This window comes from Rhincodon typus, chromosome 14 (genome assembly GCF_021869965.1).
Source record: "Rhincodon typus isolate 14 chromosome 14, sRhiTyp1.1, whole genome shotgun sequence".
Classification (NCBI taxonomy): domain Eukaryota; kingdom Metazoa; phylum Chordata; class Chondrichthyes; order Orectolobiformes; family Rhincodontidae; genus Rhincodon; species Rhincodon typus.
In genome coordinates, this window is record NC_063345.1 from 47,767,934 (window position 1) to 47,794,957 (window position 27,024).

Below are 27,024 nucleotides of genomic sequence, written 5' to 3' on the forward strand. Positions count from 1 at the left end.
GAGCCCAACTGTTAATCTTATATTGGTTTCTGGTAGAATTCTTAACACAATCAGAATTAGTAATGAAATGTTGTTCAGTATTAGAATCACATCTAATGTTGGTGTGGGGTTCTGGTCTTTGCAAGTATGGGTTGATTGTACATGACAGCCATGTTACATGCCACAAATGGCCAAAGGGATGTGTTATTTGATATGGTCCAGCAATTGTTGGGATATTTGGCTCACATACTGCGCATCACATCAGCACTGAATTTTATACCACCATGCTGATTTGTATTGTACGGAAAATGACATTTTTTTGGCCTGATGGCAGCATCCTGTTTGTGGAGAAAACCGCTCGTGTATTCACGCAAAGTAATTTCTTAAGTCGGGTACCTTCACCTTTCAAATTTTTGAGACACTTTCCCCTTTCAGAGTAATCTGAGGATAGATTGGGAACCTTTCAGGGCTTAAAGGGTGGCACAGTCCCTTTTGTGAGTTTGTACATTATGCAGTGAGTGATGATTTGATCAGCGTTGCCCTTATTAATCGGGCTGATTGATATGCCCTACCTCAGTATCAAACCTACATGTCAGCAAATGGCTGTATTCACTAGACTGTCAATAAGATTGATCTTGTAGTGTGTGGTAAATCCCAAAGTATATTGACTAGCTTGCAATAGATTGTAATACAGAACCCATTTCAGACTTCTCAATAAACATACCAAAAACTAATTTTATTGCTCCATTTCAGTGGTGACTTTGAACACAGGATAAAGTTATTGTGCTGTGTAAAGAAATTCTTTGCACCTGCACATCCAAATATTGCAAACTTGTCATTTATGCTTTGAAATTGTACAAGGGATTGGAGGTTAGCTTTCCTTCCATCAGTGATACATTTCTTGTGGTAACCAATAAAGATGCTAGCAAGTGCTGTGCCCAAAAGGGATGCCATGGCAACACCATCTATTTGGGCTTACATGGTGGTATTGAAACTGAACTCAACTGTGTGAGATGCTAAGTTCAATGAATACATTTTCAGACTCCAGTGCCTTATCTAGATTGCCGTGATATAGTGATCTACAGCAAATGTCAATGGTTTGCTTAACTGGTACTTTAGAGAATAAAATAACAATGCCAAAAGAGCACATAGGCATTATATTACATCTGATACTTAAGTCTTGTATTGTCTTCAAAAAAGTGAAGGAATCTTTCAAAATACATGTGGAAAACACAGTTAATACTGATTGTGGCTGTTCATTTAACCATTTAGCAAATTCATGCCGTGGAGAGCCAGTCATAGTTAAAATAGGGCATAAGGGAACATTGCTGTTGTATGTTTTGGGAAACTCACATACATGGGCACAGTAAGGCATGAGGGCGAATTCTATCATAAACATCATCAAGCAGGCTACCACCCTTTCGTAAGTCCAATATTGCAACTGTAACTTGCCATTGAGTATAGCTGTGCAGTCAATTGTAGTGGCAGATCCTATAGATGTAAATATGGAAAAATCATTGAACCCATGTACATTTCGTTAGTCATGTTTGTTGAGTATGACTACACCAGTACCTTTGTCAGATTTACAATTATGTGTATTGGGATTTGTCTTGAGCGTGCCCAATACGATTAAACATTTGCCTTACATATGAAAATTTGTCAGCTCATGGGTGATCTGCAACTGGCATGTCCTAGATCTATTAGATATGTTTTCAGGGCCCCAGCGTCCTAATGGGATGCTGGTTTGTGGTGAGAAAGCTGATGATAAAGGAGTCCAAACTCAGCTCAACCAGCTCAGGCTTGTAAACCGCTGAAGATCATGCCCAATTTTAGATATAGCTCTGCTATTGGACAAGACTTATTAACTAATTCCAACTGTTCTACGAATTATACTGGAAACCACTTTGAAATTATTTGTTGGGCTCTGCTGTGATTCATTCGTGTGGAAGAAGTTGAATATTTTAATAGACAGGACTTTGCCTTTTAGGCAAAAGAAATTGATCTTTGTATTGCACATTTTTAATTGAAAAAAGGTCATAGCTAATGTCAATACCTGCTCCATTTCCCATGCAAAGCCCTGACCAATGCCTGGTCTGAGTTTTTTTCAGCTAATTAAGACGTACAGTTAATAATTCTGGATTTCTGTGCCAACCAATGAGCATGCTCATCTCATGCAGTACGAGTTGGTATATAATTTATAAATTTTGTTTTCTTTATTCATTCTTATGATGAGGGTGTCACTGGCTTGGCAGCATTTATTGCCCATTGAGCAGTTAAGAATCAATTGCATTGCTGTGGGTCTGGAGTCACATGTAGGCCAGACTAGGTAAGGATAGCAATTTCCTTCCCTAAAGGACATTAGTGAACCAGATGGGTTTTACCAACAATGGATTCAGAGTCATCACTAAACTCTTAATTTCAGAAATTTGTTGAATTCAAATTCCACCATCTGGATTCCACCATGGCAGGATTCGAACTCAGGTCCCCAGAACATTATCTGGGACTCGGGATTAACAGCCCAGTGATAATACCACTGGACCATTGCCTCCCCTTTTTTTGTATCACAGTCCTGACGAGTGTGAGACAAACAGCTTTGATTTTTGTCTCTTTTTAACCATGTTTAAGTCCTGTACAGCATGCAATTGTTAATACATAGTTGTACTGAATGTTTCAGCTCACAAATTAGTCATGCCTCAAGCTAAGCCGTTCTGGTACAGTTGCAACCATGATATCTTGCCAAAAAAAAATGGAAAATTGTTCAGCTATGATCTATACACCAAAGGCAGGGCAAATCCGATTGAACCAGCTACTATCCCATCAACCCACTTGCAATCACATTCATAATCAGCAACAAAATGATGTAAGGTTTTATTGAAGATGTTATAACATGGCACTTATTCAGCAAGAACTGGGTCACTGATGTTCATTTTGGGTTCTGCCAGGACCACTCTGCTCCAGACTATTTTACTGCTTTGGTCCAGAACTGAAGTGAGAGTGATTGACTGTGACATCAAGGCAACTTAACTGACCAACCATATGAATGCTATGCCTACAAAAGCAGGTTAGAAGCCAATTATTTTGTGGTGAGTAATTCACCTCCTGACTCCCAATGTCTGTCCACTGTTCACCAAACACAAATTGGGAGGGTGATGGAACATTCTCCACCTGCCTGGTTGATTTCCACCCTGACAATACTGAAGAAGCTCACTACCATCTAGAGGTGAGCAATTCATTTGATTGGCACATGTCAGCAATGTCTGACATCCACACAATTCATTGTAGAAACTTGCCATCACAATACAAAGGCAGATTTCTTTTATTTAGAACAATAAAGGCCAGCAGAAGAATGGGAACATCACCAAGTTCCTCTATAAGACAAAACACAGTTAGGCGCTAAGCCAAAATACAGTTTTTAACCTTATTGAAACATGTAAGTTTCTTAGGGGGCTTGACAGGGTAGATGTGGAGGGGTTGTTTTCCCAATTGGGACAGTTTATGATCACAGGGCATAAAGTTAGAATAAGGTGTTGCTCGTTTAGGATGGAGATGAGGAGGATTTTTTTTCTCTCAGATTCTGTGGAATTCTTTACCACATAGTGCTGTCAAGGCTGGGATATTCAAGGCTGAGATAGACAGATTTTTAATCAGTAAGAGAATCAGTATTGGGAAAAGGTAGGAAAGTGGAGTTGAGGATTATCACATCAGCTATGATCTATATTGAATGCCAGAGCAGACTTAATGGCCTGAATGCTTCTAGATCGTATAGTCTCATGGTCTTAAGAGTCACAATCCTGATCTTAAAATATATTGCCAATTATTTACTAAACTCAGGTAAAATCCTGAGACCTCCTCCATAACAGCCCTGTGGAAAAACATTTCAGCACAAACTGGAGTGTTAATGCCTTCTTGAGGGTAAACATAGATGGTCAGTAAATACTGACCTTACCAGTGTTACCCTATCCCATGAATAATTGGAAAAAGGTTGGTACAGTGTATAGCAGGATGACATATCATTTTTCTATTTATCAACTTATTTATATCAGGGAGGGATGCTGGAGAACAATCGGCATTTTAATGGAATGCCTTTGACAATGTGCATGAGAAGTCAAAATTAGGTACAGTTTTGAGATGAGGTATGGTTAAAGGCTGAGTTGTTAATTCAGTTTAGGTGTGCAGATATAATTCATTTTAAAAGCTGCAATGCACCAAAATAGGAGAGATATAACTAGAGTGTGATAATGTTGTGTAGGGCATTTCCATTTTAGGTGGTTGTGAAATGTTTAATGCAGAAGGTTGACGGGTGCTGTGTGTAGGTGTGGGGTTTTTTTCATACAGTACAGACAGATTTGTACTTCACACTTCCACAGGCAGAAGGGATATAATTGCAGTGTGATACATTTGTGATGGGACCTGCTTATACAAATGCACATTGTAATTTATAAAGGAAATAATTGGCAGGAAATGCGCCAAAACCTAAGATTTTAATGTACAATAGATATAATTCTATGATGCTCTCTGCTGTTAATGTTCAAAATTTTGGACTAAATGTTATCATATGTTTACTCTGATTTGCAGTTCTTTCTGTTTTAATCTAAGAACATTTACTCAGGACAAGAACTAAACATGCAGTGGTCAAAAGCCTCAGTATTATGACTATAAATAATGTATTTCTGATTTTGCACATATTGCATGGTGAAATTATTCCTAAGGAACATAGTTCAATCAATGACAACTGTCAGTGTTGCTACCATTATACCCTGAATCTGTCCAAAACGTCAGTGCCTAGTGCAAACACAGATAAACATGGATCATTAAGTTATGGCCTGTCACTCATCCACAGGCTGCACTGTGGCATTGTCCCCATCCAAGATATAGCCACAAACAAAATCTATTGACTTGGAAAATGCTTCCTTGCTCCTATCCTCACGTCAATGGTGTAAATGTGAAAAATTAAGATTCATTCAGTGAGGTTTAGTTGAATTTTTGACTACCACTGAACAGCAGAACTGGTCCTGAAAACTACATGAAAAGTTATCAATAATAATTAATTTCAATTGTAACAGTATCAGCCGGTAAGAATAACCACCACTCAGTCCTTGGGGAGATCAATCTCATCTTCTCATTGAGGATACCTCCATCATGTTGTGTGGTACTATCACCATGCTAAATGGGATAGAATTCAAAGAGATCATGCAAATCCATCCGTTAGATGCTGTCAGCCATCACCAAAGCAGCAGAATTATACGGCAAAATTTTGCAACTTTGTGATCCAAAATATACCCTACTCTGCTCTTATTATTAAACCAGAGGATCAACCTGGTTCAACAAAGATTGCAGGAAGGCATGCCAGGAGCTGCACCAGGCATATCTAAAAATGATGTGTCAACCTAGTGAAGCTACAATACAGAACTCTTTTTGAGCTAAATAGCATAAACAGCAAGTGATAGACAGGGCTAAGTGACTCCACAATATGCTTTACTCACTGGCGTTTAGCAGAATGAGAGGTGGTGTCATTGAAGCACGTAGGATCCTTAAGGGGCTTGACAGGATAAACGCTGAGAGGATGTTTCATCTCATGGTAGGCTATAGCAAAACAGGGCACAATCTCAGAATAAAGGGGTGCCAATGTAAAACTGAGATAAGGAGGAATTTCTTCTCTCAAAGGCTTGTGAGTCTTTGGAACTCCTTACCACAGAGAGCTGTGGGTGCAGAGTCTTTGTATTTATTTAAGGCTGAGATAGATAGATTCTTGATCCAGGGTTCAAGGATGATGGGGAAAATACAGGAAAGTGGATATGAGGAATGTCAGATCAGTCATGATTCTCTTGAATGGTGGAGCAGGCTTGAGTTGTCAAATAGCCTATGCCTGTTCTTATTTCTCATGGTTTTGTGGTCTTATGGCACTGTAGTTGTAACTACAGCAAATGGACAGCAGTGAATCGAGAAGGCAGCTCACCACCATCTTCTCAAGGGCAGTCAGGACTGGGCAATAAATGCTGGCCCAGCCAATGATGCCTATACCCCATGAATGAACAATCAAAATATCTAATACATAAAATTTGGTTTCATATTCTACTTTCAGTTTCACGTGTGTGCACATCGCTATCTTTACACCACTCATTGTAAAACTTGTAATAAATGATTTGTTTGTCAGTGCTTTTTATTTCCTTGTAAGTTGTCAGTGAGAATACTTTAGTGTGATTGGTTGCTTGGAATACCTAATGATTTCATTGAGGATTGATCATTAGGACTTCCAATTAAACTAAATTTAACTGGACAGGAAGAGAGAGATAAATCTATCCCCACACAAATTATGGAAACATTCAGTGCATCTTTCATCGATGTCAATGTTGCAAGCATCTTTGCTTTGCCACTGACTATAAAATTTTATCAATTATACTGTGATGAAATGGAATATATTCTTTGAAACAATGTACATTATGTAAATGATACAATTTGCTAGAATCAAATGATGATTGCATAGCTTGATTTCTGCAGTCTCCCGTTTCTGTTAAATTCCTGTGCTGGAATGTTCCCGTGGTGTCTGATCAAGCGGCCACCATAATTTCCATGGAATATTGGTAGAAACTCCAGGTACATGCTACAATGGCTTTAACACTGAACCTTCAGGAGAACCCACAAGGGAATTCCTAGTGTGGTTCTCCATTTCTTTGGATTATCTCAAGCAAAGCAAATAAATGAGAATACTTTCAAATGTATAATTCCATGTCCAATTTGGATAGTTCTAAAATACGTGTATCACATGATAGATTCAATTGATGAGATTACCATCATTAATTCATTTTCTGTAGTTATGCATGGAATTCTTGTTATTTTGTATATACTAAATCACTGTCATTTGGCAATTATCTTACAGTTATTTGTACAATTTCACTTTTGCTAAGGCTGCAATCAGTGGGCTCCTTCTTCTCTAGGCAGCATCCTGGATTGTTTAAGTGCTGCTGAATCATCAGCATATGCAGTGAATTTATATGAGGACAGGGTGAGGAGGCAGACCCCAAGTCTAGCTCAGTCAGAACAGGGATTGAATCCCATGCTATTACTGTTATTCTGAATTATACATCAGCCATCTCACCAACTGAGCTAGCTGGTCCCCAATCCCTGTGCTGTAATCCTTAAAACTAAATATTTCTGTATTTCTTGCATTACATATGGTTTACTTTTATCACAATGAGGAAGAAAAGCATGAACAGTTTCTCTCAGTTTGTACTGTGATTTGAAGTGCACTTTGCACTTTGCTGTGGCAATGTCGAGCAGTAATTTACTGATATCTAATACTGTTTTAATAGATCTGTCACGTACAAAGTGGAAAAAAAAGAGTTCCAGTTCGAAAAATAACATTAATATTGTGTGTTTTCTTATCATTATTGCCATCCAGAATCTCCTTTCTTAATTCGTCCAAGTGGTGGATTTTCCAGGACTGATCTCATGGTAGATCGGTTTAATGTGACAATATTTGACCTTGGAGGAGAGGAGAAAATCCGAAGTACTTGGAAGAATTATTATCCTGAAGCCCATGGTTTTATTTTCGTTGTTGACTCTACGGACATGAAGCGGATGGGGGAAGCTGGAAATGTTCTGTCTGAAGTACTAAGCGATCAAAAGATGTCTGGGAAGCCTGTCCTTGTGTAAGTTCTGAAAACTATAGAAGAATGAATTTGATAGTAAATGTAATTTGATATTTAAAAGAGGGCAAGATTGATAATGAGTTGAAGAAAATGTTCTGTTGGTTTGTTTATATTTGAGTTAGCTAAGTAAAGGTATTAAATTGCAAATCCATTGCATCATTTCCTTGTGACAGCATTAAAATGTAAATAGAGGGCAGTTTTTCTGACCTATTTTCTCCTCCATCTCTCTACCAGCTTGTGGCTCATGTTAACTAGCCTCACCAGCTCTTCCTTTGGCTCCCTATCAACATAACCTCCTTACTATTGCACACTCCTCCCAAGTCTCCTTGCTCATCAGCCCATGCTAATTGGTACAGTTTTTTTTATTCTCTGGTGTTGATTCTACCTCTTTCAGAATGTCTAATACCAATCCCTACCATGAAAAATCCCTTGGGGCAGAGTTTTACAGTCCTCAACCAATGGCTCTGCTGCAGGGCTCACAAGAAACTCCCTAAGTGAATTTCCCACCACACCTCCTACCTGCCCCTGACCTGTCCGCAATTTTCCAGGAGGTTAGCAATGCTTGGGGGCAGTTCATCCATGTTCTCCTCCATTTAGTACCTTAGGTAGTCAAGTATTGACCATTTGACTGAGGGGTGTTTTATTTTCTTGGGGCTGGCAGGTTGCGTTCAGAGGCATTGGGGAAGCTCAGCTGGGCATCCTGCTCATTCCCAGGCAGGAAAGGAGAATGCATCACTCAGGGACTCCCCTCCAGGAATTACAATCTGATGCAATCCCAGTGCTGGCCACTTGTGCTGCTGCAGCCACTGAGTTTCCAGTCAATCAGATTGGCCGGCAGCTCTCTGAGGTGGAGCTTCCACTTGAGTGAGGGGTGGAAGTGCAGACCCCAGCCTATTAATGCTGCTGCAGCCTGCTTGCCATAGTACTTCCAGTGTTCCCATGCTTCTAGAGTGTTGGAATGTGTTATCTAGGAACAATACCCTCAACTTTCTGAATTCTCCCTATTCAAGACCCCTCAATTCAGCTCACACAATGTCAGCACCATTGAGAATAGAATGAACAAAGCCACCAATTCAATTCAATAAAGATACTATTTTTCTTTCGTGGCCGTAACTTCCTGTTTTTCTTTATACTCTTTGACCTTTTGGATGTCTTCAATATCGTAGATCATTCCATGCTTCTGTAACATTTTTGCTCTGTATGTATCATATAACCTGATTTTGCCAATCCCTGTATTGTCAATAACATCATCATTTTTAGTATTCTAGTATCAGTAGTTATAGTATTTTCACAGTATTTCCAGTGGCTTCTCTGCACGATCACCCTCATAGAATTCTATTTGTGGTCCCTCCCTCTTCCTCATTTCCATGCTAAACTTTGGTAACATTAATAAAAAAACATCCAATCCTACCTCTGTCTCCTCCATTACCCAAAGAGTTAATGTATCCTTAGCAGCTTTTCTGACAGTGTGCCTGGATGACCCAAATTTACCTCATTCTGTTTGAGTTCTCTTCACATACATTCTATCAACCTTCCCAATTACATCACAAATTGATGTGAAATCCTGGCATCATGCTCAACTATAAGCTAAGATTCCTCTACCCTGCTCTTCTTCAACACTATCTGTCGTTCTTCACTGTTGCTGAAACCCCATTTCAGGTGATCAGTGTCTGTCAGGTATTCCTTGCTGGCCTCCCTGCTTCCATCAGGTACAAATTGCAACTATTCAAAATGTGAAAATCTGAGTCTTCATTAGCATAAAATCCTATACTGTCCCTATCTTTTACAAACTCTACTGGCTTTCTGTAGCCCAGCACAGTGACTGCACCTTCTTTGTCCTTACATTCAAATCACTCTGTGGACTTGTCTCACTCTGCTTCACTGATCTTTTTCTGTCTATACTATAACACGTGCACCCTTCACATCTCCCATATTTGGGTTACTCTGCTGTAGCATTAGTATTTGCTTCTAACACTTGACAACTCCCTCTCTGATCTATCCTGCCAGTTCTGAGGAAGGGTCACCGGACCCAAAACGTTAACTCTGATTTTTTTCTTTACAGATGCTGCCAGACCTACTGAGCTTTTACAGCAACTTCTGTTTTTGTTGTTGTCAATTCTGTCCTTGTCCTCAAAAATTTTTTGAAATCCTTCATTTCAACAGTTCTATATCCCTTCCCTTACTAGCTGTTGCATACTTACTCACATTTTCTTTCTGCTTTGCATCATTAGATGCCTAATATGCCACTATATATGTGGAGAACATTATAGAAAATTAAGTATTCTAGTTGTTGAAATCTAGTTAAAAGGAAGTGTACAGAATAATACTAACGACGTATTCAAAGTTACAAATTTTCCCTGTTCAATTTTGGTATAGGGTTAAAGACTAAGCTGAGATAGAGAATAATGCAGATTGAGGTATACTTTCAACTGGTCACTGATTCTAACAGAATAGCAATTTGGACCAACAATCTTCCAACAAATTGGATAGTCCACCATCATTCAATAGTTGGAGTTAGAACTGCTGATAGCCCTGATATTGTCAAAAACATTATACCCTATTGCCAATTGATCTTTTGTACTGTGAGTGTGCAGGTTAAGCAGCTTCTTATCTGCATGTACTCAAGCTTATCTCGTAGTAGGAGTTGGAATATATCAGCTGTCTTTATTACGGATTTATGTATGTAAGTTTCAATATTTTGTGTTTCATCATTTACTTTTTATTTAGCTTAGCGAACAAGCAGGATAAAACTGAGGCACTACCAGAGTTCGATATTATTGAGCAGCTATCCTTGGGGAAACTGGCTAATGAAAATAAATCCATCTGCCATATTGTAAGTTTCATAGAATTTCTGTGTTGCTTTAATGCTATACACACTACTATCCATTTGGACCACTTATATGTCTTCTTCAAAAAGGTCAGAGCACATTTTAATTTGTACCTCCCATCGGATACATGTAAAAGTCCAAATTCTGAGGCTAAATTCTTCAGCAAGAGTGAGGGATCAACTTTTAACTGTAGAGATTGAAATCTACCATCTACCATTATCTTGCTGTTATAGATTCGTCTGGTCCAAGACTGGCTTATGCTTCTCTTCTCCAATTGTTCAGTCACTCCACTTTATTCCCATGCATTACTTAAAGGTTTGTTTAGAGACACATCACTTTGTTGAACAAGACATTTTAGAGAATCACTGAAGCATCACTATTCTATATGTGTGTGAGGGAGAGAGGGACTGTGTGTGTGTGTGTGTGTGTGTGTGTGTGTGTGCATGTGTATGTGCGTGTGAGAGTGTATAGTGTGGTGGGGTCACCTGTAAGTGCAACATGAACACAAGATCCCGGTTGAGACCGTCCTCATGGGTGCTGAACTTGGCTATCAGCCTCTGTTCGGCGACTCTGTGTGTTGTGTATCCCAAAGTCCGCCTTGGAGGATGTTTACCCAAAGATCCAAGGCCGAATGTCCTTGACCAATGAAGTGTTCGCTCACTGGGAGGGAACATCCCTGTATGGCGATTGTTGCTTGGTGTCCATTCATCCGTTGTCATAGCGTCTGCATGGTTTTGCCAATTTACCATGCCCCGGGGCATCCTTGCTGCTGCGTATGAGATAGACAACATTGGCCGAGTCACACGAGTATCTGCCGTGCACTTGGTGGTGGTGTTCCCACGTGTGATGGTGGTGTCCACATCATTTGTCCAATTGGACATACACTACAGTTCAATAGTGAATCTTATTGCAGTTGTCCTTGCTAACAATGTTATTTTCTCTAACTGTATTCACCATTTGGCTGAATTCATGGAATTCTCATGCATGTTTCATATACAGGCTAATTTTTACTTATCCTTTTGTCAAAATTTGATTACTAACCACTGAAATGTAATACACCTGGTGTTGTGAGATGTTGAGAAATCTTGGTCTTCTGTTGTGATCCAAACTCTCTTCTCTGGTACAACAACCTGGCATGGCTTTGAAATCTGCAGTCCTAAATTTTCTAGCTTGTCTAAGCATGACATTTTGATTATGCCATAAGAAGCTGAGAGTTCATTTTGGCAATTTCATTGAGGTATTTTGTAAATTAGTTTTCCAACTGCAGCTATGTGATACGTTTTGTCTGTTTGCATTTATTCTTCTTCAGCATTGGCCTAAGTTGTTAGAGAGCTTTCTCCAATCTCTAGCATTCTTCTCCCATATCTTAAATTCCCTAGCTGCTGCACAATTATTTGTTTGCTCTGCAGTCTCATTACTGGCCTTTGCATTTGCTGCTCTTTCTTGGTACCATGTGGCCACATTAGAAGGCAAGGAATGCGGTGCACACTAGCAAGATGGTAGCCTTGACAGTAAATATTGACTTGTGTAAGCACAAGGAGCCACTTTCAGAGGCATGCTATCTTATGATTCTAAGAATTAATAGACTTACACCAGGTGAGTTTGACTACAGCAGCAAGCAGGTGGTAAGTAGAAAGACATTCCATATTTAGTTAAAATCAGCAGCTTCTTTTACATAAGCTCAACCCTTACTCAAATTTATACAGCATTTATTTTTACAACAGTATTATGTCCAATGATGCAGAGAATGCTGTTACCCAGAACTCTGCAAAGTTGTGGTGTACTTGGTGATTTTTTTAACACAGGATAGTTGTCCAAGATTGTTAAGCCACAATTTTGTTGTGAATGCATCTGGACCTATTCCTGACGCAACATGGGAAAAGAGATGAGGATTCTTACAAGTTGCAATGGAATTGTCATAGCATCCCCTGAGGAGGGGAGCAAGGAATTGGAATACTTGAAGCTGCAATGGGACTGCCATTAATCTTGCACTATTTTCATTTTCTATTATCAGCAGGGAGTTTAGGTTGAGGAACTGCCGATACATGGGACTTAGGGCTTTTGGCCTGTCTGTCTCTGATTGGAAATTTGGAGTGGGACTAGCAGTAAACAGAAGAAACCCCCACTTTTCTCATTGGCACTGAGCAAGTGCTGGCTTTCTTGAGCTGCTTTTGGGGGCCATTTTTGTTGCTGTTTCGTTCCCTGTCTCCAGGTTCTGCACCATTCAAAGTGCTATCCTAAACACGGAACACATCAGAACTATACAAATGACAAAAACCCACCAATCCAGGTGGGTTTCAATCTGATCAAGTACAGGGTACAGCAAAAGTTCAGCTGTATAATGCTGTTGTTATCTTTTGTTAGGGACTAGATTGGATAATTAGCAAAACTAGTAGAATATCGTTTTAGATTTTTACATACATGCTAACTGTTTCAACAGATAACCACTTCATATTGTTCACAACAATTTCATTCAATTTAAAATTACAAATTGCATTTTCATTGTCTTCATTGCCTAAGGTGTGGTAACAACTGAATACCCATTCAAGAATGATTATTGCTAACCATTTATCAAATTAACTAAAGTATCTCATCATTCTCTGTTCTCTATACACCATAGGAAACTGGGAATGCAACAAGTAATAACATTACTGATAACAAATAACTTGAAGATGACTTTTAACTTCATAAGTTGATCTTAAAATTGCATCTCTTTCAATGTCAACATAATAAATCTTCAATATTAAAATGATGTTCCTGCTGTTTTGACACAGTTAGTACTGTACAACTTCAATCATCAAGGCAGAAAATAAATTCATTGTGAATAGCATGAAATAAATTATTTACAGTGTACTTTACATTTCTGCATTAACATGATTTATTTGCTATACAACTTCCAGGATAACTCAGAATTTTCTTACTTTCTTTCCTTGTAAATCTATTTATTCAGCTCCTCGTTAGATTTGGTTCACAATCTTCTTATTACAGCCACATGGCAGATGGAGAGAATTTAGTATTAATCTAGACTTAAGCCAAGTTTCAAATGTACAAGTGGCATCTATGCTTGAAGGCATGAGGCTATGAACCAGGACATCTTGTGGGGTTTTCATATGTTATAGCACCTGGGAACCCTGACAGTGGAATATCACGAAAGGCTATTCTTGTTCATTACTGGCTTCAGTGAGGCATTGTAAGGATCTGAGGAAATTTCTTTTATTATTCACTCATGAGATATGGGCATCGCTGCCTGGTCAGCATCAATTGTCCATCCCTAGTTGCTTTTGAGAAAGTGGTGGTGAGCTGAATTCTTGAACCATTGCAGTATATGTATTGTATGTTGATACACAATGTCCCGAGGGAAGGAATTCTATCCAATATAACAATGATGTAAAGAGGTGAGGTAATGTAAGGCATAACTTAAAACTAAATAGATAGAGAATAGGATTTTTTTAGCAGGCAAAAGCTCCAATTTAACTGTCAGGGAATCAAGAGCAGAAGGTGATCTCACCGAAATCCCCAAAAAACCTGGGAACAATCAATCACTGGGCAATGAATGAGAGGAATTTCGTCCTAATAATAGTGAATTTGTGAGGAGCTGTTCCTTCAGCCATAAGCTGGTTCTCTTTGTGCATTTGGTCCTGGTAGGACAGAAAGAACAAGTGTCTAGAGGAAAGCAAATGGTAGCAATGAGGGAAATGATGGAAAACCTGGAGAAGTCCTTGCTAGTCTGGGTCTTTTACCCAGGTCTGGCATATTTGCTAGGGGACTGGAGCTTCTGCAGGGGCAGAACTTTCTCTGGGGATTGGGGCTTAGGCCAGGGACTGAGACCATAGGCTAAGTGCCACCTGCTAGGTCTAAGGTAGGAGTTGTAGAGTAGGGAGAACGGCATCTGCCAGGACTAGGCAACAGCTTCGGGATGGAAAGAAGGTATAGGGTTAAGCAAGATGTTGGCGGGAGAAGAAGGTTACAAGAGAGGGGCACAGGAGGAGGAAGGGGGGAAAATGAGGCTGAAGCGGAGGGGTAGGATTGGATTTGGGGAGGGGAGAAGACTGCAATAGAGAGCTGTGGGAAGGATGGAAGCTACAATCAAGAATGGGTGAGGAGGCAGCTAGTGGAGAGGAGGGGCGAGTAGGAAAATGCAACAAGGATGGGTGGAAGGAAGCTGCGAGTACAGTGAGGAGAAAGAGATGTTGCAAAGGGAGTCAGGATAAGGGAGGGGGAGGCTAATAATCATCCTGGTCGGATACTCCAAACTTTCCTCAGCCTTATTTTCAAGCCACCTTCACCTTTATTGTGAATTTGGACAATTACATCTTTTGGAAATTGCTGTTTGGGATGGTTATTCTTCTGAATAATTTTGTATACTTCTGTCAACTTTGTGTGTATGTGATGGAAATGCATTAGCTGTGACCTCACCAGTCTGCAGAAGGCATGTTGAGGGTGATGACCCTTTGTATGTGGAAATGTGTGCCAGATATTTTGAAAAAAGAAAGTCAGCTGTTTAATGCAAATTTAAATACTGAAGCATTTAGGAAATTAATGCCTTTCATGTGTGTTGTAGAATTAGACTTAATGGATGGGTGACAATAGTGTGGATAAGGAAAAATTCTTTGAATTCATCTTCTGGGTGAGTCCAAATAGTCCATATAGCAACACACCTACAAGAAGTGTTAATACCATAGACTGCATGACCCCAGCCATTGAACAAAGTGGGCATTTGTAAGAAAGTTGGGAGAATCATGTGAGATTGGCAGTTAGCAGATTCCTGATGTTGAGAGCAAAAAGTTCCATTTTCCAACAAAATGTTGAATGTTGAGGCAATATTTGCAATAACGAGTAGTGAGAAGCCTACTTGTATGTATTAGGATGTTATCATCAGTCACATCTCATTGATATGCAGTTTCCCGTTATCCCACCCTTCAGATAGAAACTGGACAGCAACAATCCTGACATGAAAGTCAGAATGGTAACCTGGTGACTTCAGTTCACTTCTTGCTCCTCTGGGCCTCCATCTTGGACTCTAGACTCTAAAATCTTCAGGCATGCTCTATTGGTAGCAACCATATACCCTTTGTCTGCCAGACCTCCAAATTCCTGTCAGCAAATTGGGGTGCCAATTTCCCTCTGTCTGACATATCTGGGAAATTTGATTCTGTGAAGGCCAGCTCCAGGCTGACAATGTTTGACCAGCACCAGGAATCCTGGGATGTCCTGGCAGTGGCCAATACTTCTGACAAAAGGGAAGGTATGATGTGTGGGGAGCCATAAGGACATGCTGCAGAGGTAATGAGGTGAGTTGGGGAAGATAGTGTGGGAAACCTCAGTCGGTTCCTGGAGAGAAACTCTTCATGAAATTAGCCATAATTAACACTTAGCCAATTTCATACAGCCCTATGTAACTGCTTTACGATTAATAAATTGGGGAAAATGAGAAAAGGAGCCCCTGAAAACCAAAATCAAAGCCCAGTAAATCTCAAGAAGAAGTTCAAAACCAGAGTAACCTTCATGTCCTGCAGGGATCTTTCAATTGTGATTTAATAAAGTAAAACAGCAACCGCTTGGTGTTCGATGAGTTAGCTCTCACCCAACTTCAAACTACTGTGATAAACCACAGAAATATGAACTGGTAGTAATTCAAACCCTTTTCTCAAGGAACCATGCTCAGCTACTTTGGACTATGCTGAAAAGAAACTAGACAAGACCATTTTCAAGGGGTTGAGATGGTTGCTGTGTGCAATTGCCAAGGACTACACCAATCTGTGTGCACGATCAATCCATGATAGTACAGCAGCAAAAGCTAAACAACAGGAACAACCAGCAGGAGCACAGTCCATACGCAGGATACAAGGAGAAAGGTATCACTGTTTGTGTAGCCTGCAGCCCCAGTGCTGTAGTTTCCACACCTATGGGTCAGAAAGTTGTTGGTTCAGTGCTTATTCCAAAAGTTTGAGCACGTCATCTAGACTAATATATCAATGTAGTATTGAGGGAATGCTCCGCTGTCAGGGGTGTGGTCCTTTGGGTAAAACATTAAATAGATAGGTTTAAATCACTCTGGAACATTGGCCCAAAAAAAAATTGCCAATGGGTTTTCCCGGTGTCTTGGTCATCTTTTAATCTGTCAAGTGAGACATAAACAGAATTTAAATGATCTGCCTTTGACATAAAAACAGAAGAAGTGACTGCCCATTGTGTGATTTTATCCTGCGGCCGTCGGTTTAATTTTACATTGAAATTTTGCATTAGACCTTAACGTGGTGTAATTCAGGACATCTCTACATGACCTCTAATTCAGGCCACCTTAATATAGCGTTGAATTCAAAACACAGTAACATTGAATTCTAATTCATGACACTTTAGCCAAATATCTAATTCAGGAAACTTGTCAGCATGGGTTATGCTGCTAACTTTGAAGAGCATTCTGCAGAATATCCAACAAGCACTGCCTCTTCTATTTGACAGGAAAAGACAGACCAGAGTTAGATTGGAGAAGCAGAAGCGACAGCATTTGAAAAACTTTGACGTCACACCTCATACAAAGATCAACCCTTTGAACCGTACAAATATTGGCATCAATGCTCAGGTATGAAGATTAAAAAAAAGCTTAACAACCTGTACTGCAAGATGAAGTTTTTCATGTGGCATGTTATTTAATATGTTTATGTACAATTACTTTGTGTTATTTTAATGTAATCATTATCCAGTTTGCACGAATCTAAGCACAGAAACAACCATCTGGTAGTACAGAACAGATATTGCAGAACCCTCAATTTTGTATCCATCAGGTCAAACGCAATCTCAACAATCAGTCACAGCTGAAAATAGTGCTGATTGGCCAAGCTGTGTGATGGGAAAAAAAACTGTGGTGAATTATTTGCTCTCAAGTTTCGAGGTAATTCAAGGGTTGCTTCTCTGAGGAGGAGTTGTGATGCCTGTATTGAAGGAGAGGGGAGCAGTAGCAAGGGAGGAAACCATTAACAATGTGAGCTAACATGCGAGCCAAGGAGAGAGCTCTGGTGAACAGTGGTTCTATGGGAGTAGAGTTGAGAGATTAGGAAATGGCTGTTATAGTCAGCTTGAACTTAGAAAGGACATGTATAGAGATAAAAGAGAACAAGAAAAAGGTGTGATTTTGGATCTAGGGCAAAGAGAACCTTTGATGACATTTGCCTCAAGTGTGTAGAGGAAGAGAGAAAACAGACTTACAACATGGCACAAACATATTTATAGTCTACATTATCACTGAGGCTTCATAGAAGCCTCTTCCTACTCTTCATCCTCTAATGCTATTGTAGTGATTGTAATGACATCAGTCAGTTGGACATTACAGAATGAGATCCTTGATTGAGGCTGTTAATCCGGTCCAATCACAGAGCTCATATTCTATGAGATCCAGTTGGCTGACCTCATTACAATCACTACAGCTATCAGCATCGTTTTGTATTCCTTTCTCCCTCATATATTTGTCTGATTTCTCTGTGAATACATCTATAGTATTACCTTAAACTATTACTTTGAGGTAGAAGATTACAGACTCTGATCACTCTGTGAATAAAAATTTTTCTCTTCCAGAGACTACACTATTTTTATTTTATTCATCTCAATTTTTGGCTTGGAACAGTGAGTTGAAGTTAAGATTTGAACTGTGAACAACAACTTGCTTTGAAAGTGAAGAGAACAACAACAGATTTTTTTTCTCTGCTTGAAACTGGCCTAGAAAGGGAATGGAAGTTAATTACTAATTTAAGGAACATGTAGATGAACCAGCACTGAGCTGTTGCTATGTTGAGGCCTAACAACTGGTTGAATGTTGAATTTGTCAATCAACAAAGATCTGATTGAGTTTTAGCATGTGGCAGTGTGATTTTTGAAGACTCCTGGAGATGGTACTGCTTAGTTTTGCTCTTTCTCTCTTGTTTCCCTTCAGTTATTGATTTATTGAATGTTCTTAGAAAATAATCCCAGTCTTTAACAAATAAATAAGTATTTCTAGAAGTCTGTTGAAACTGTTTGCATTATCCAGTGACTTCAGAATTCAAAAACAAAATCAGAAATTGCTGGAAAAACTCAGCAAGTCTGGCAGCATCTGTGGAGAGAAAACAGAGTTAATGTTTTGGGTCCAGTGAAGCAAGACATACAGTTTTACTTGTCCATAAACCACCTATTGTCCCAAGATTTCATTAAGGCCTGTTATCAATCCTTGGAAACTGTTTATTGAACAGCCGAGAGAAAGACAGGCAGAGAAAGAGAGAGAGAGAGAGAGAAAACTTTACATTTCCCATTCTGAATTAATTAGCAATACTGCTCTGGCTAAGAAACCTTAGGCTGAATTTTACCAAAAATCAGTTAAGAATTAATTCCAGCGTGGAGGGTGTATAGGATGGGCCGAAAGTCTAAAAGGTGATGATGATATTCAACAGCTGCATGAGAAAATAGTTTGTATAGGATGGGAAAGTAGGCTGGGAAATTTAATGACGATACTTGACAAGCTGCGTGACCTTGACTGAGTCCTTTGAACATTCATTTACGAGCTGAAGACAACATGTACACCTTGTTTTTCTGTAGCTGTGATTTCTACATTAGACAACAGTTTTCTCTGCTGTATCTGTTGTTTTCTGTGCTGGCGGTTTGTTACACCGTATATGAGAGATAGAGTTTCATTCCAAGTCGCTGGACTTTGTCTGGAATGGAATTATGAACAGTGCCAGAAACGAACCTAAGCCTCCAGACCAGCCAGCAGTCGAGGGGTCCCCAGTGGGCAGAGGGGCGTGAAACTTGTTGCTTTTTCTCTTTTCTTTTCCATTTATTATTACCACAATAATCATTATTATTACTTAACAAACATTCATTTTTAAGCAAGTTGCTGTTGTCAAGTCTTCTCTTAATTGTATTTAACCAAATCCATAAGACCCACTTGGACAAACATTGTGATCCAAGACAGAGGGTTTTTCTCTCTGTGAAACCCTGGTGAGTAAACTCAGTCAATTCTCTGCTGCTCACCTTCTTATGGATGCAACATGACCCTGTTGCACCACACTCATTCTGTCGTGCATGCATCAGGAGTGGGGCATTCCTTTATTTCCAACGCCAGTGCCATATTCAAAGCCCAACTGTGCACAAGGTTACTCTCTGCCAGCCAGCAACAGCTCTTCCCTGTACACATAGTGGCAGGGAAACAAAAAGGAATAGCTTCTGAAGGAACATAGGAGGCACAGGTTATGCTTCATTGGAACTACAAGCTCACAATTGTAAATCTGTTGTCACTGTACTTTATCACTTGACTAATTGACGGCTGTGGTAACTGCATCTGCAAGAAAGAAGCTAGAGGGACAGCCTATCCTTCACACAAGACCATGTTAGAACCCTTCATGTTGGAAACAAACTGTTCAAACAGTTGAAAGAGTTCACTTGTATATGAACAACAGGAGAAACAAAGAGAAAAAAAAATCAAACAAGTTTCGATTTGCATTTTTGAATGAAGAGGGGCTGCTGGCCTTTCCAGCAACAACAAATTTACAGTCTTGGAATGATGACCTCACCTGACTCACATCTATTTGAAGCAGGTGCCAATGAAGATGTGTCTAGCTTGTTGTGCCCAATGCAAAATCGCTCTATCATGCTGAAGATGCTGCAGTATATTGGGGCTGCAGCTTTATTCCTATTCCTCCTCTACTTCTTTATTTAAGGTTGTTTTCTTTCTAATTAAACCCTCGAATGATCAATTCAGCACATTGTGTAGCCAACCACTCTCAGAATTCAATTGTACACACAGAGAGACATTTTGCAGTGCTGGGGCCAGAACAAATGTGCATTATTCTGTGAAGTTGTAACTTGAAGTTTTCTCCATTTTTATTATAATAGGATGAAGAAAAAATCAAAAACGTATTTGTAACTAGGAAGAGAAAGAAAAAGCTCAGGATTGGTGGAGGCAATCTGACTTTGCCTGGAACCAGGAGGCTGCCTGATGGAAAGGATTCCCCTTCAGATATGGGTAGCAGTGCACTTGTATCTGATAACAGGAGGAATGAGAGAGGTGATGGAAATGTCCCACAGCTAGACAATTCTCAAACAGCAGAGAAGAACACATTGATGCCAGGCTGTGTAATCACAGAACCAACCATAGGTATGACAATAACACTTTCCTGCGCAACTGATAACTCGTAAAAAATACCCTTTACAAAACAGTGCGAGTGTCCTTCTATTATGCAATGGTGCTGGATTTGTTACATTAAGATTTCGTAAAGTTTGATCAAACTAGGAGAAGCTTGACCGAGAGATTTTTTTGCATTGGAAAGGACATAGAAATGGTTTGCTCTCTTGGAAATGTCCAGAAGGGATCACAGATTCGTCAGTTGGAAGTCAGTGGGGAATAACACAATCAGTTAGATAGACTTATGTTTATATAAAATCTGACTGTGCCTCTCAAAACGATTTTGAACAGGATTGTTTGATAGGCAAATAGAAATCAAGGCCATTTTGTACTCAGAAAGATCCAACAAACAGAAGTGAAATGAATAACCAGTTAATCTGTTTTCCAGGTGTTGTTTAAGGGGACAACCCTTTGATACAAATGTAACTCACTGGTCATTTTTTTAAATACAACCATGGGATCTTTAATACTTTGACCCTATGTTCTTTCTACTCACTGCTGACACACTTGAATTTATGGAAGCATTTTATGCAAAGCCTTCAATTCTATATGTTCTAACTTTTTATTTAAAGAACGATTCCATTTTTTTTATCTTTGATCCTCACCAAAGTGGTACTGTGTTTTAATTGCCATCTGAAGGTCAACAGCTTGAACAATGCAGTACTCAGTGGAATTGCTGTGAATGTCAGACTAGATTATGCACTGAAGATCAGACAAAAGTGCTACCCACTGGGGCTGACATATTTCAAATACATTGTCAGGTAGGCATTTGCACGGTGACTCTGTATTCAATCCACAGCAAGGCTGTAAGATTTCCCATTTTTTTATTATGAATCTCCTCAGCAAAGCTGCTGTATGTTAGAGGATGTCCTCATTTGTGTCAATTTCTAATATCAACTAGAATCATTGAATTTTACTGTACAAAAGGAAGCCATTCAGCCCATCATGTCTGTACCAGCTCCTGAAAGAGCCCTCTAAATTCAACATTTTCAAGTACATATCCAACTCTGTTTTGTAACCTCCACCACAAACCCAGGCAGCACAACCCAAGTCCTAACAACTCTCTCAGTAAAGAAGTTTCTCCTCATCTCACTCCTATCTCTCTTGCTGACAATCTTGAAATTGTAATCCTTATTTATAGACATACAAACTAGTGGAAACAAAATATCCTTCATTACCCTGTGAAATTGTTCATAATTTTGAATTCAGTAAGATCACAGGAACCCCAAAATTCCATGAAGCAGACTCAATGGGCTGAATGGCCTAATTCTACTTGTATTTTATTGTCTTATAGTCCCTCTGTTTGAGTATTCCCCTCAAAGTTATACCATTGAACCTGTATTATCTCTCCATGTTTCTTCTACCAAAATGCATTACCTCACATTTTGCTGCATTGAAATTCATTTGTCAGACGTCTGCCCATTTGGCCAACTTTTCAAAGTCTCTCTGAAGTTGCTCAGCGTCTTCCTCACAATTCACTATTCTCCCAAGCTTGGTATGATCTGTAGATTTAGAGATTTTTCCCTCAACATCGATCTCCAAGTTGTTTATATAAATCAGAAAAAACAAGGATCCTTACACTGATCTTTGGAGAACTCCATTTTCAACTTGTCTCCAGTCTAAAAAGTGCCCATCTATAACTACCGTTGGTTTCCTATCTCTTAGCCAACATCTTATCCCATACTGCCAAAGATCTATCAATCCTAAATATTTCTAATTTTCTAACCAACCTGCCATGTAGCTCCATATTGAATGCTTTCTGAAGGTCCAAATATGCAATATCCACAGCTCTACTCTCATCCACTGCCTGTGCCACTTCGTCAAAGAACTCAATTAAATCTGTCAGACATGACCTGCCCTTGACAAAGCCATGTTGACGGTCTAGAATTAACTTACTTTTGTCTACGTGTATATTTATCTTATCCCATATTATAGCCTCTCAGGTTTCCCACTATTGATGTCAAGCTGACAGGGTTGTAGTTTCCTGAGTTATACTTTACCCCTTTCTTAAACAATGACATCACATTTGATATCACCTTATCTAAACAGAATCTCTTTAGTTTCACTTTTATTTTGTTTAGAAATATAATTAACATGTTGTAATGAAACTCACTTCCACTTAAAAACGTTGCTCGACTCTGTCCCCACTTAATCTTGTGCTGAAACTCTCATCCACACTTTTGCTACTTCTGTATTCAACTGTTCCAATGCTTTACTGCCTGACCTCCCCATTTCATCTTTCATAAACTTGACTGAATCCAAAATTGTTCAGCTTATTGTTTACCTGTTATCATGTCTATTATCCATGTGCTCTCTGATCTATATTGGGTCCTGGTCTACAAATGCATTGACTTTAACATGCTTACCTGAGTTCAAAACCCTCCATGATCTTGACCGTCTCTATCTTTATAAAATTGTCCATCCCTGCAACTCTCCAAGAACTCTGCACTTCTCCAAACTCTTGGCCTCTTGTATACCTTGCCCAGCCCTTCACTTCACCATTGGCAGCATATATTAAGATGACAAATTCCTAAGATCAAGAATTCTTACTCTAAAACTGTCTTCAATTTTCTCTAACTCAACAAGATCCTCCTTAACAAAAACACAAGTTGCTGGAAAAGCTCAGCAGATCTGGCAGCATCGGTGAAGAGAAATCAGAGTTAATGTTTCGGGTATGAGTGACCCTTCCTCAGATTCTCCTTAAACCGACCTCTTTGGCCAAGCTTTTAGTCACTTTGTCTAATATCTCATCCTTTGCCTCAGTGCAAATATTTGACTGATTATACATTTTCCAAATGTATTTCCAATATCTAAGGTTTTGCAGTAGATTTGTAGCTCGGGTTGTGGGTGTTGAGGTTGGTTTGTTGTTTCGCAGACGTTTCATTACCATGCTGGGTAACATCCTCAGTGCAGCCTCCAATGAAGCGTCAGTGTGTTTTCCCGCCTGGTTTTTAAACTCTGGAGTCCGTTGAGCTGGATTGCCTCACTTCCGGTTTTCCTTCGTAATGGAGTGTATATGGGGTCGAGTTCTATGTGCTTATTAATATTATTTCCAATATTTTAAAATGTTACTTACAAGTAACAAGTCATTAAAGTGACCAGACAATTGGTCAGATGCACTGGCAGCACTAGAAGCAGGCAACCAGCAGTATATGTCTGATGCACGTTATAGAAATTACTCTCGCTGACATGTAGGGTGCCCTATTCAACAACATCTTTCCAAATTTATTGAAGTCATATATATACCAACCTTCGGTGTTGCAAAACTTTATAAAGAAAAAGGTGTGGTTTTCAAATAAAGATTCCTGTTTGCCATTTGTTCCCTGTTTAAATTACAGTGTAGGATGTGGATCAGCACAATTAATGAGAACTTATGTAGACATTATATGTCTTCATACTTCTCACTTAGTTGCATGAGTTAATTCAATGTTCATTTGAATAAATCCCATAATTTACACAGAGTTCCGCTGGAAATTTGCAACCCATTTGTGCCAAAGGAGATTTGTTTATACAGTCTCCGAATTATGTGCCAGTGTCAAGGTAACATCAGAGAGGCGATGGCGTTATAAACTAAATTAGATTCTAATAGATGATGTGATAACTGTTATGATGCCACCTAACAGGTCTTTGAAATTCTTAGACTTCAGGATTTGTTTCAGTTTAGATTTAAGGTCATGGTCAAATTTCACGATTTTATCTCTTTTTATCTAAAAAAAAATGCTTCAGATGAAAAGAGAAACAAACAGAAGAAACTAAAGAAAAGCAAGAATAAAATCAATTCAGCTGACACCGAAGATAATTTTTCAAGAAATGTGGACTTAACTGCACCTCTGGGTAAGATTGCAGCACATGCTGAGTTTTTTGTAATTTGGTTTAAATGACTGAGGTACAAGCAGGAATCTCCAACAACCTGAATTTATATAATGTAAGGCAAAGGGACATTTAAAAAAAACTGACATCAAGATAGGAGATGTAACTTCAAGGAGTATTTTGAAAGAAGAAAGCAATATAGAGAAGCAGAGGAGTGTAGGGAGGGAATCCCAGAACTTGCAGCTTAGGGTATCTGGATGCACTGACATGAATGGTCGAGCGATTAAAATTGCGAATGCTCAACAGGCTGGAATGAGAGGAGGAAGGTATCTTGGAGGGTTGCGCGTGCTGGAGGAGATAGAAATAGGGAAGGCTGACACCATGGAGAAACTTGAAAACAAACATGGCAATCTTGAAAACAAGGCATTGCTTAACCTTGAACCACTGTAGATCCGAACGTATTTGGTACAAGTTAGGAAACAGGCATCAGAACTTTGGATCACCTAAAGTTATGGAACGTAGATGATGGCTTGCCACCTGGGAGGACTTCAGAATAGTCAAACCTAAAAGCAGCAATGACACAGATAGGAATTTCAGCAGCGGATGAGCTGAAGCAGAGGCAGAGACAGGGATGTAGCTAACGGAAAAAGCTGAAAGATTGTCAGAAAAGGAACTATTCATTGTATACTTGTTTTACAAATAACTGTAAAACCCTCAATATTTTAGATGCTAATTAAATGAAAATACAGAAGGTTTCAGAACAGAGAGTTTAGATAATCTAATTTTCCACCCTTTTTTTAATCCAATTTAGATCTCTACAGAAAAGCACTCCTTGCATTAAAGACCAGACCTCAAGCAAACAACTAAGCAGCTTATTCAATAAAACAGTAAAGAGAAATATCAAAATAATTATTGCAAGATTTTGAGTTACTGGATACTCTTCATCCTGGAGTATATGAACAGTTAATACTTTACTTGAAGCCCATGCTTTCTTGAACTATGTCCATTGTTGGAATTGATTGGGTAGGATGAACAAATTTCAATGAATGCCTTTACTGTTTCTCTGTAAGATTTCAAGAAAATATTGGCAAATCATGCAAATTAGTAATCATTTATCATGGCAAATTTATCAGGTTATAATTGACCAAATGCTGCAGGAGACCTAAAATCCTGGTGGCCACCCATATCAGATTGTAATCCAGAGTCAATCCAGAGCTCTTTTATGCTTAATCAACACATCTTTTCCATTCCATGTCTTTCCTTTTCATCTGTTATATTTTGTATTCTTTGTTTCTTGCTTAATAGTCTTCAAGGGGCAGGCATTGACTTGTTGCTTAATCTTTAATGTTATGAAGAGAGGTAGAATCTTGTGATATAGTGGCTGTATTCCTAGCTCTGAGCCTGAAGGTCTGTGTTCAGATCCCACCTACCCAGGAGGGGTGTTTTAACAAGTTGATTAAAAACTTGATAACAATATCCATTGGTATCTTTGAGTAACCAGTTCTGGACACCATACTTTGGGAACAATATGAAGGCTTCAGCGAGGATGCAGGAAAAATTTATGAGAATGTTTACATGGATCAGGAACTTCAATCACAAGGATAAATTGGAGGAGCTGTGCTTGTTTTCTGGAATGCATCATGTTCCCTCGTAATGAGATTTTAATTTAATACATTTCCATTGGCTTTTTGATTCTTCTTTGTTACAGTGTCTGAACTGTTCAATATTTACTTTAAAGGAGTAGATTGATAGAATTTTTCCAATTGGCTGAAAGTCCAAGAACCAGAGAACACAAAAATTTATGGCTATTGGTAAAAGAACTGAAGGCTGTGTGAGGAAACACTTTATAGAGCAAAGGCAATCTGGAATGTACAGCCTGAGAGAATGATGGATGCAAATTGAGTCATATTTTTCAAAAGGACATTGAATCAAAACATTTCACAGGACTGGGTGGGGGTGTGGGACTAACTGAGCAGCTCTTGAAGAGAGCTGACACAGATCTGATGGCCTGATTGGTCTCCTTCTGCATTTAACCATTCTATGATTCTATTCTATGATAAACAAGGAGATTACAAGCATTCTAAATTCATAGCCAATTATATTGTTAGAAAGAAATTGACTCAAGATGATTTTGTATCATTGAATCTAGCTATCTCTTACACCATGACATTGAATAAAGTGGCTGTTGAAAACACTTAAAATATTTTTCCTTAATCAATCTTAAATTGCATATGAATAACAATTGTAACTACAGCAAGTGTTTCCAAATGGGCTCAAAGAACAGCATCTAATCTTAGATAACAGATTGAATTAAACAGGCTCTGCACATACATTTCAATTGAGACATCGCAAAACAAAATATTTAGAAAACGAAAGAGCAAATTTGCATCCATTAAAGCCAGATTGACACTTAAAGCTACACACAGATCTCGAGTGGGCTTTTCAGCTACAATTTCAGTCACTACAAGAGATTTGGGAATGATAACCAACAGTGTGTCTCTTCAACTACCGCAATCTCCTTTACACCAGGACCTCAGAACATCAGCATTTAAACATGTCCACCCTGATGTTCCAGTCTCCACACAGGCACAGATTGGAGACTGGATTT

The 27,024-nt window shown here is 39.1% G+C and overlaps 1 protein-coding gene across 1 annotated transcript in view; it reads left to right on the forward strand.

Moving 5' to 3' along the window:
- Positions 1–26,570, forward strand: part of LOC109935640 (ADP-ribosylation factor-like protein 13B) — a 31,633-nt gene extending 5,063 nt beyond the window's left edge. The window contains exons 3-9 of the mRNA XM_048605391.1: positions 7,379–7,628; positions 10,356–10,461; positions 16,109–16,311; positions 16,919–17,039; positions 20,318–20,579; positions 24,333–24,440; positions 25,228–26,570. Of these exons, the coding sequence (XP_048461348.1) occupies positions 7,379–7,628; positions 10,356–10,461; positions 16,109–16,311; positions 16,919–17,039; positions 20,318–20,579; positions 24,333–24,440; positions 25,228–25,283 (1,106 nt within the window). The 3' untranslated portion in view covers positions 25,284–26,570. The remainder of the gene's footprint in view (positions 1–7,378; positions 7,629–10,355; positions 10,462–16,108; positions 16,312–16,918; positions 17,040–20,317; positions 20,580–24,332; positions 24,441–25,227) is intronic.
- The last annotated feature ends 454 nt before the right edge of the window (positions 26,571–27,024 follow it).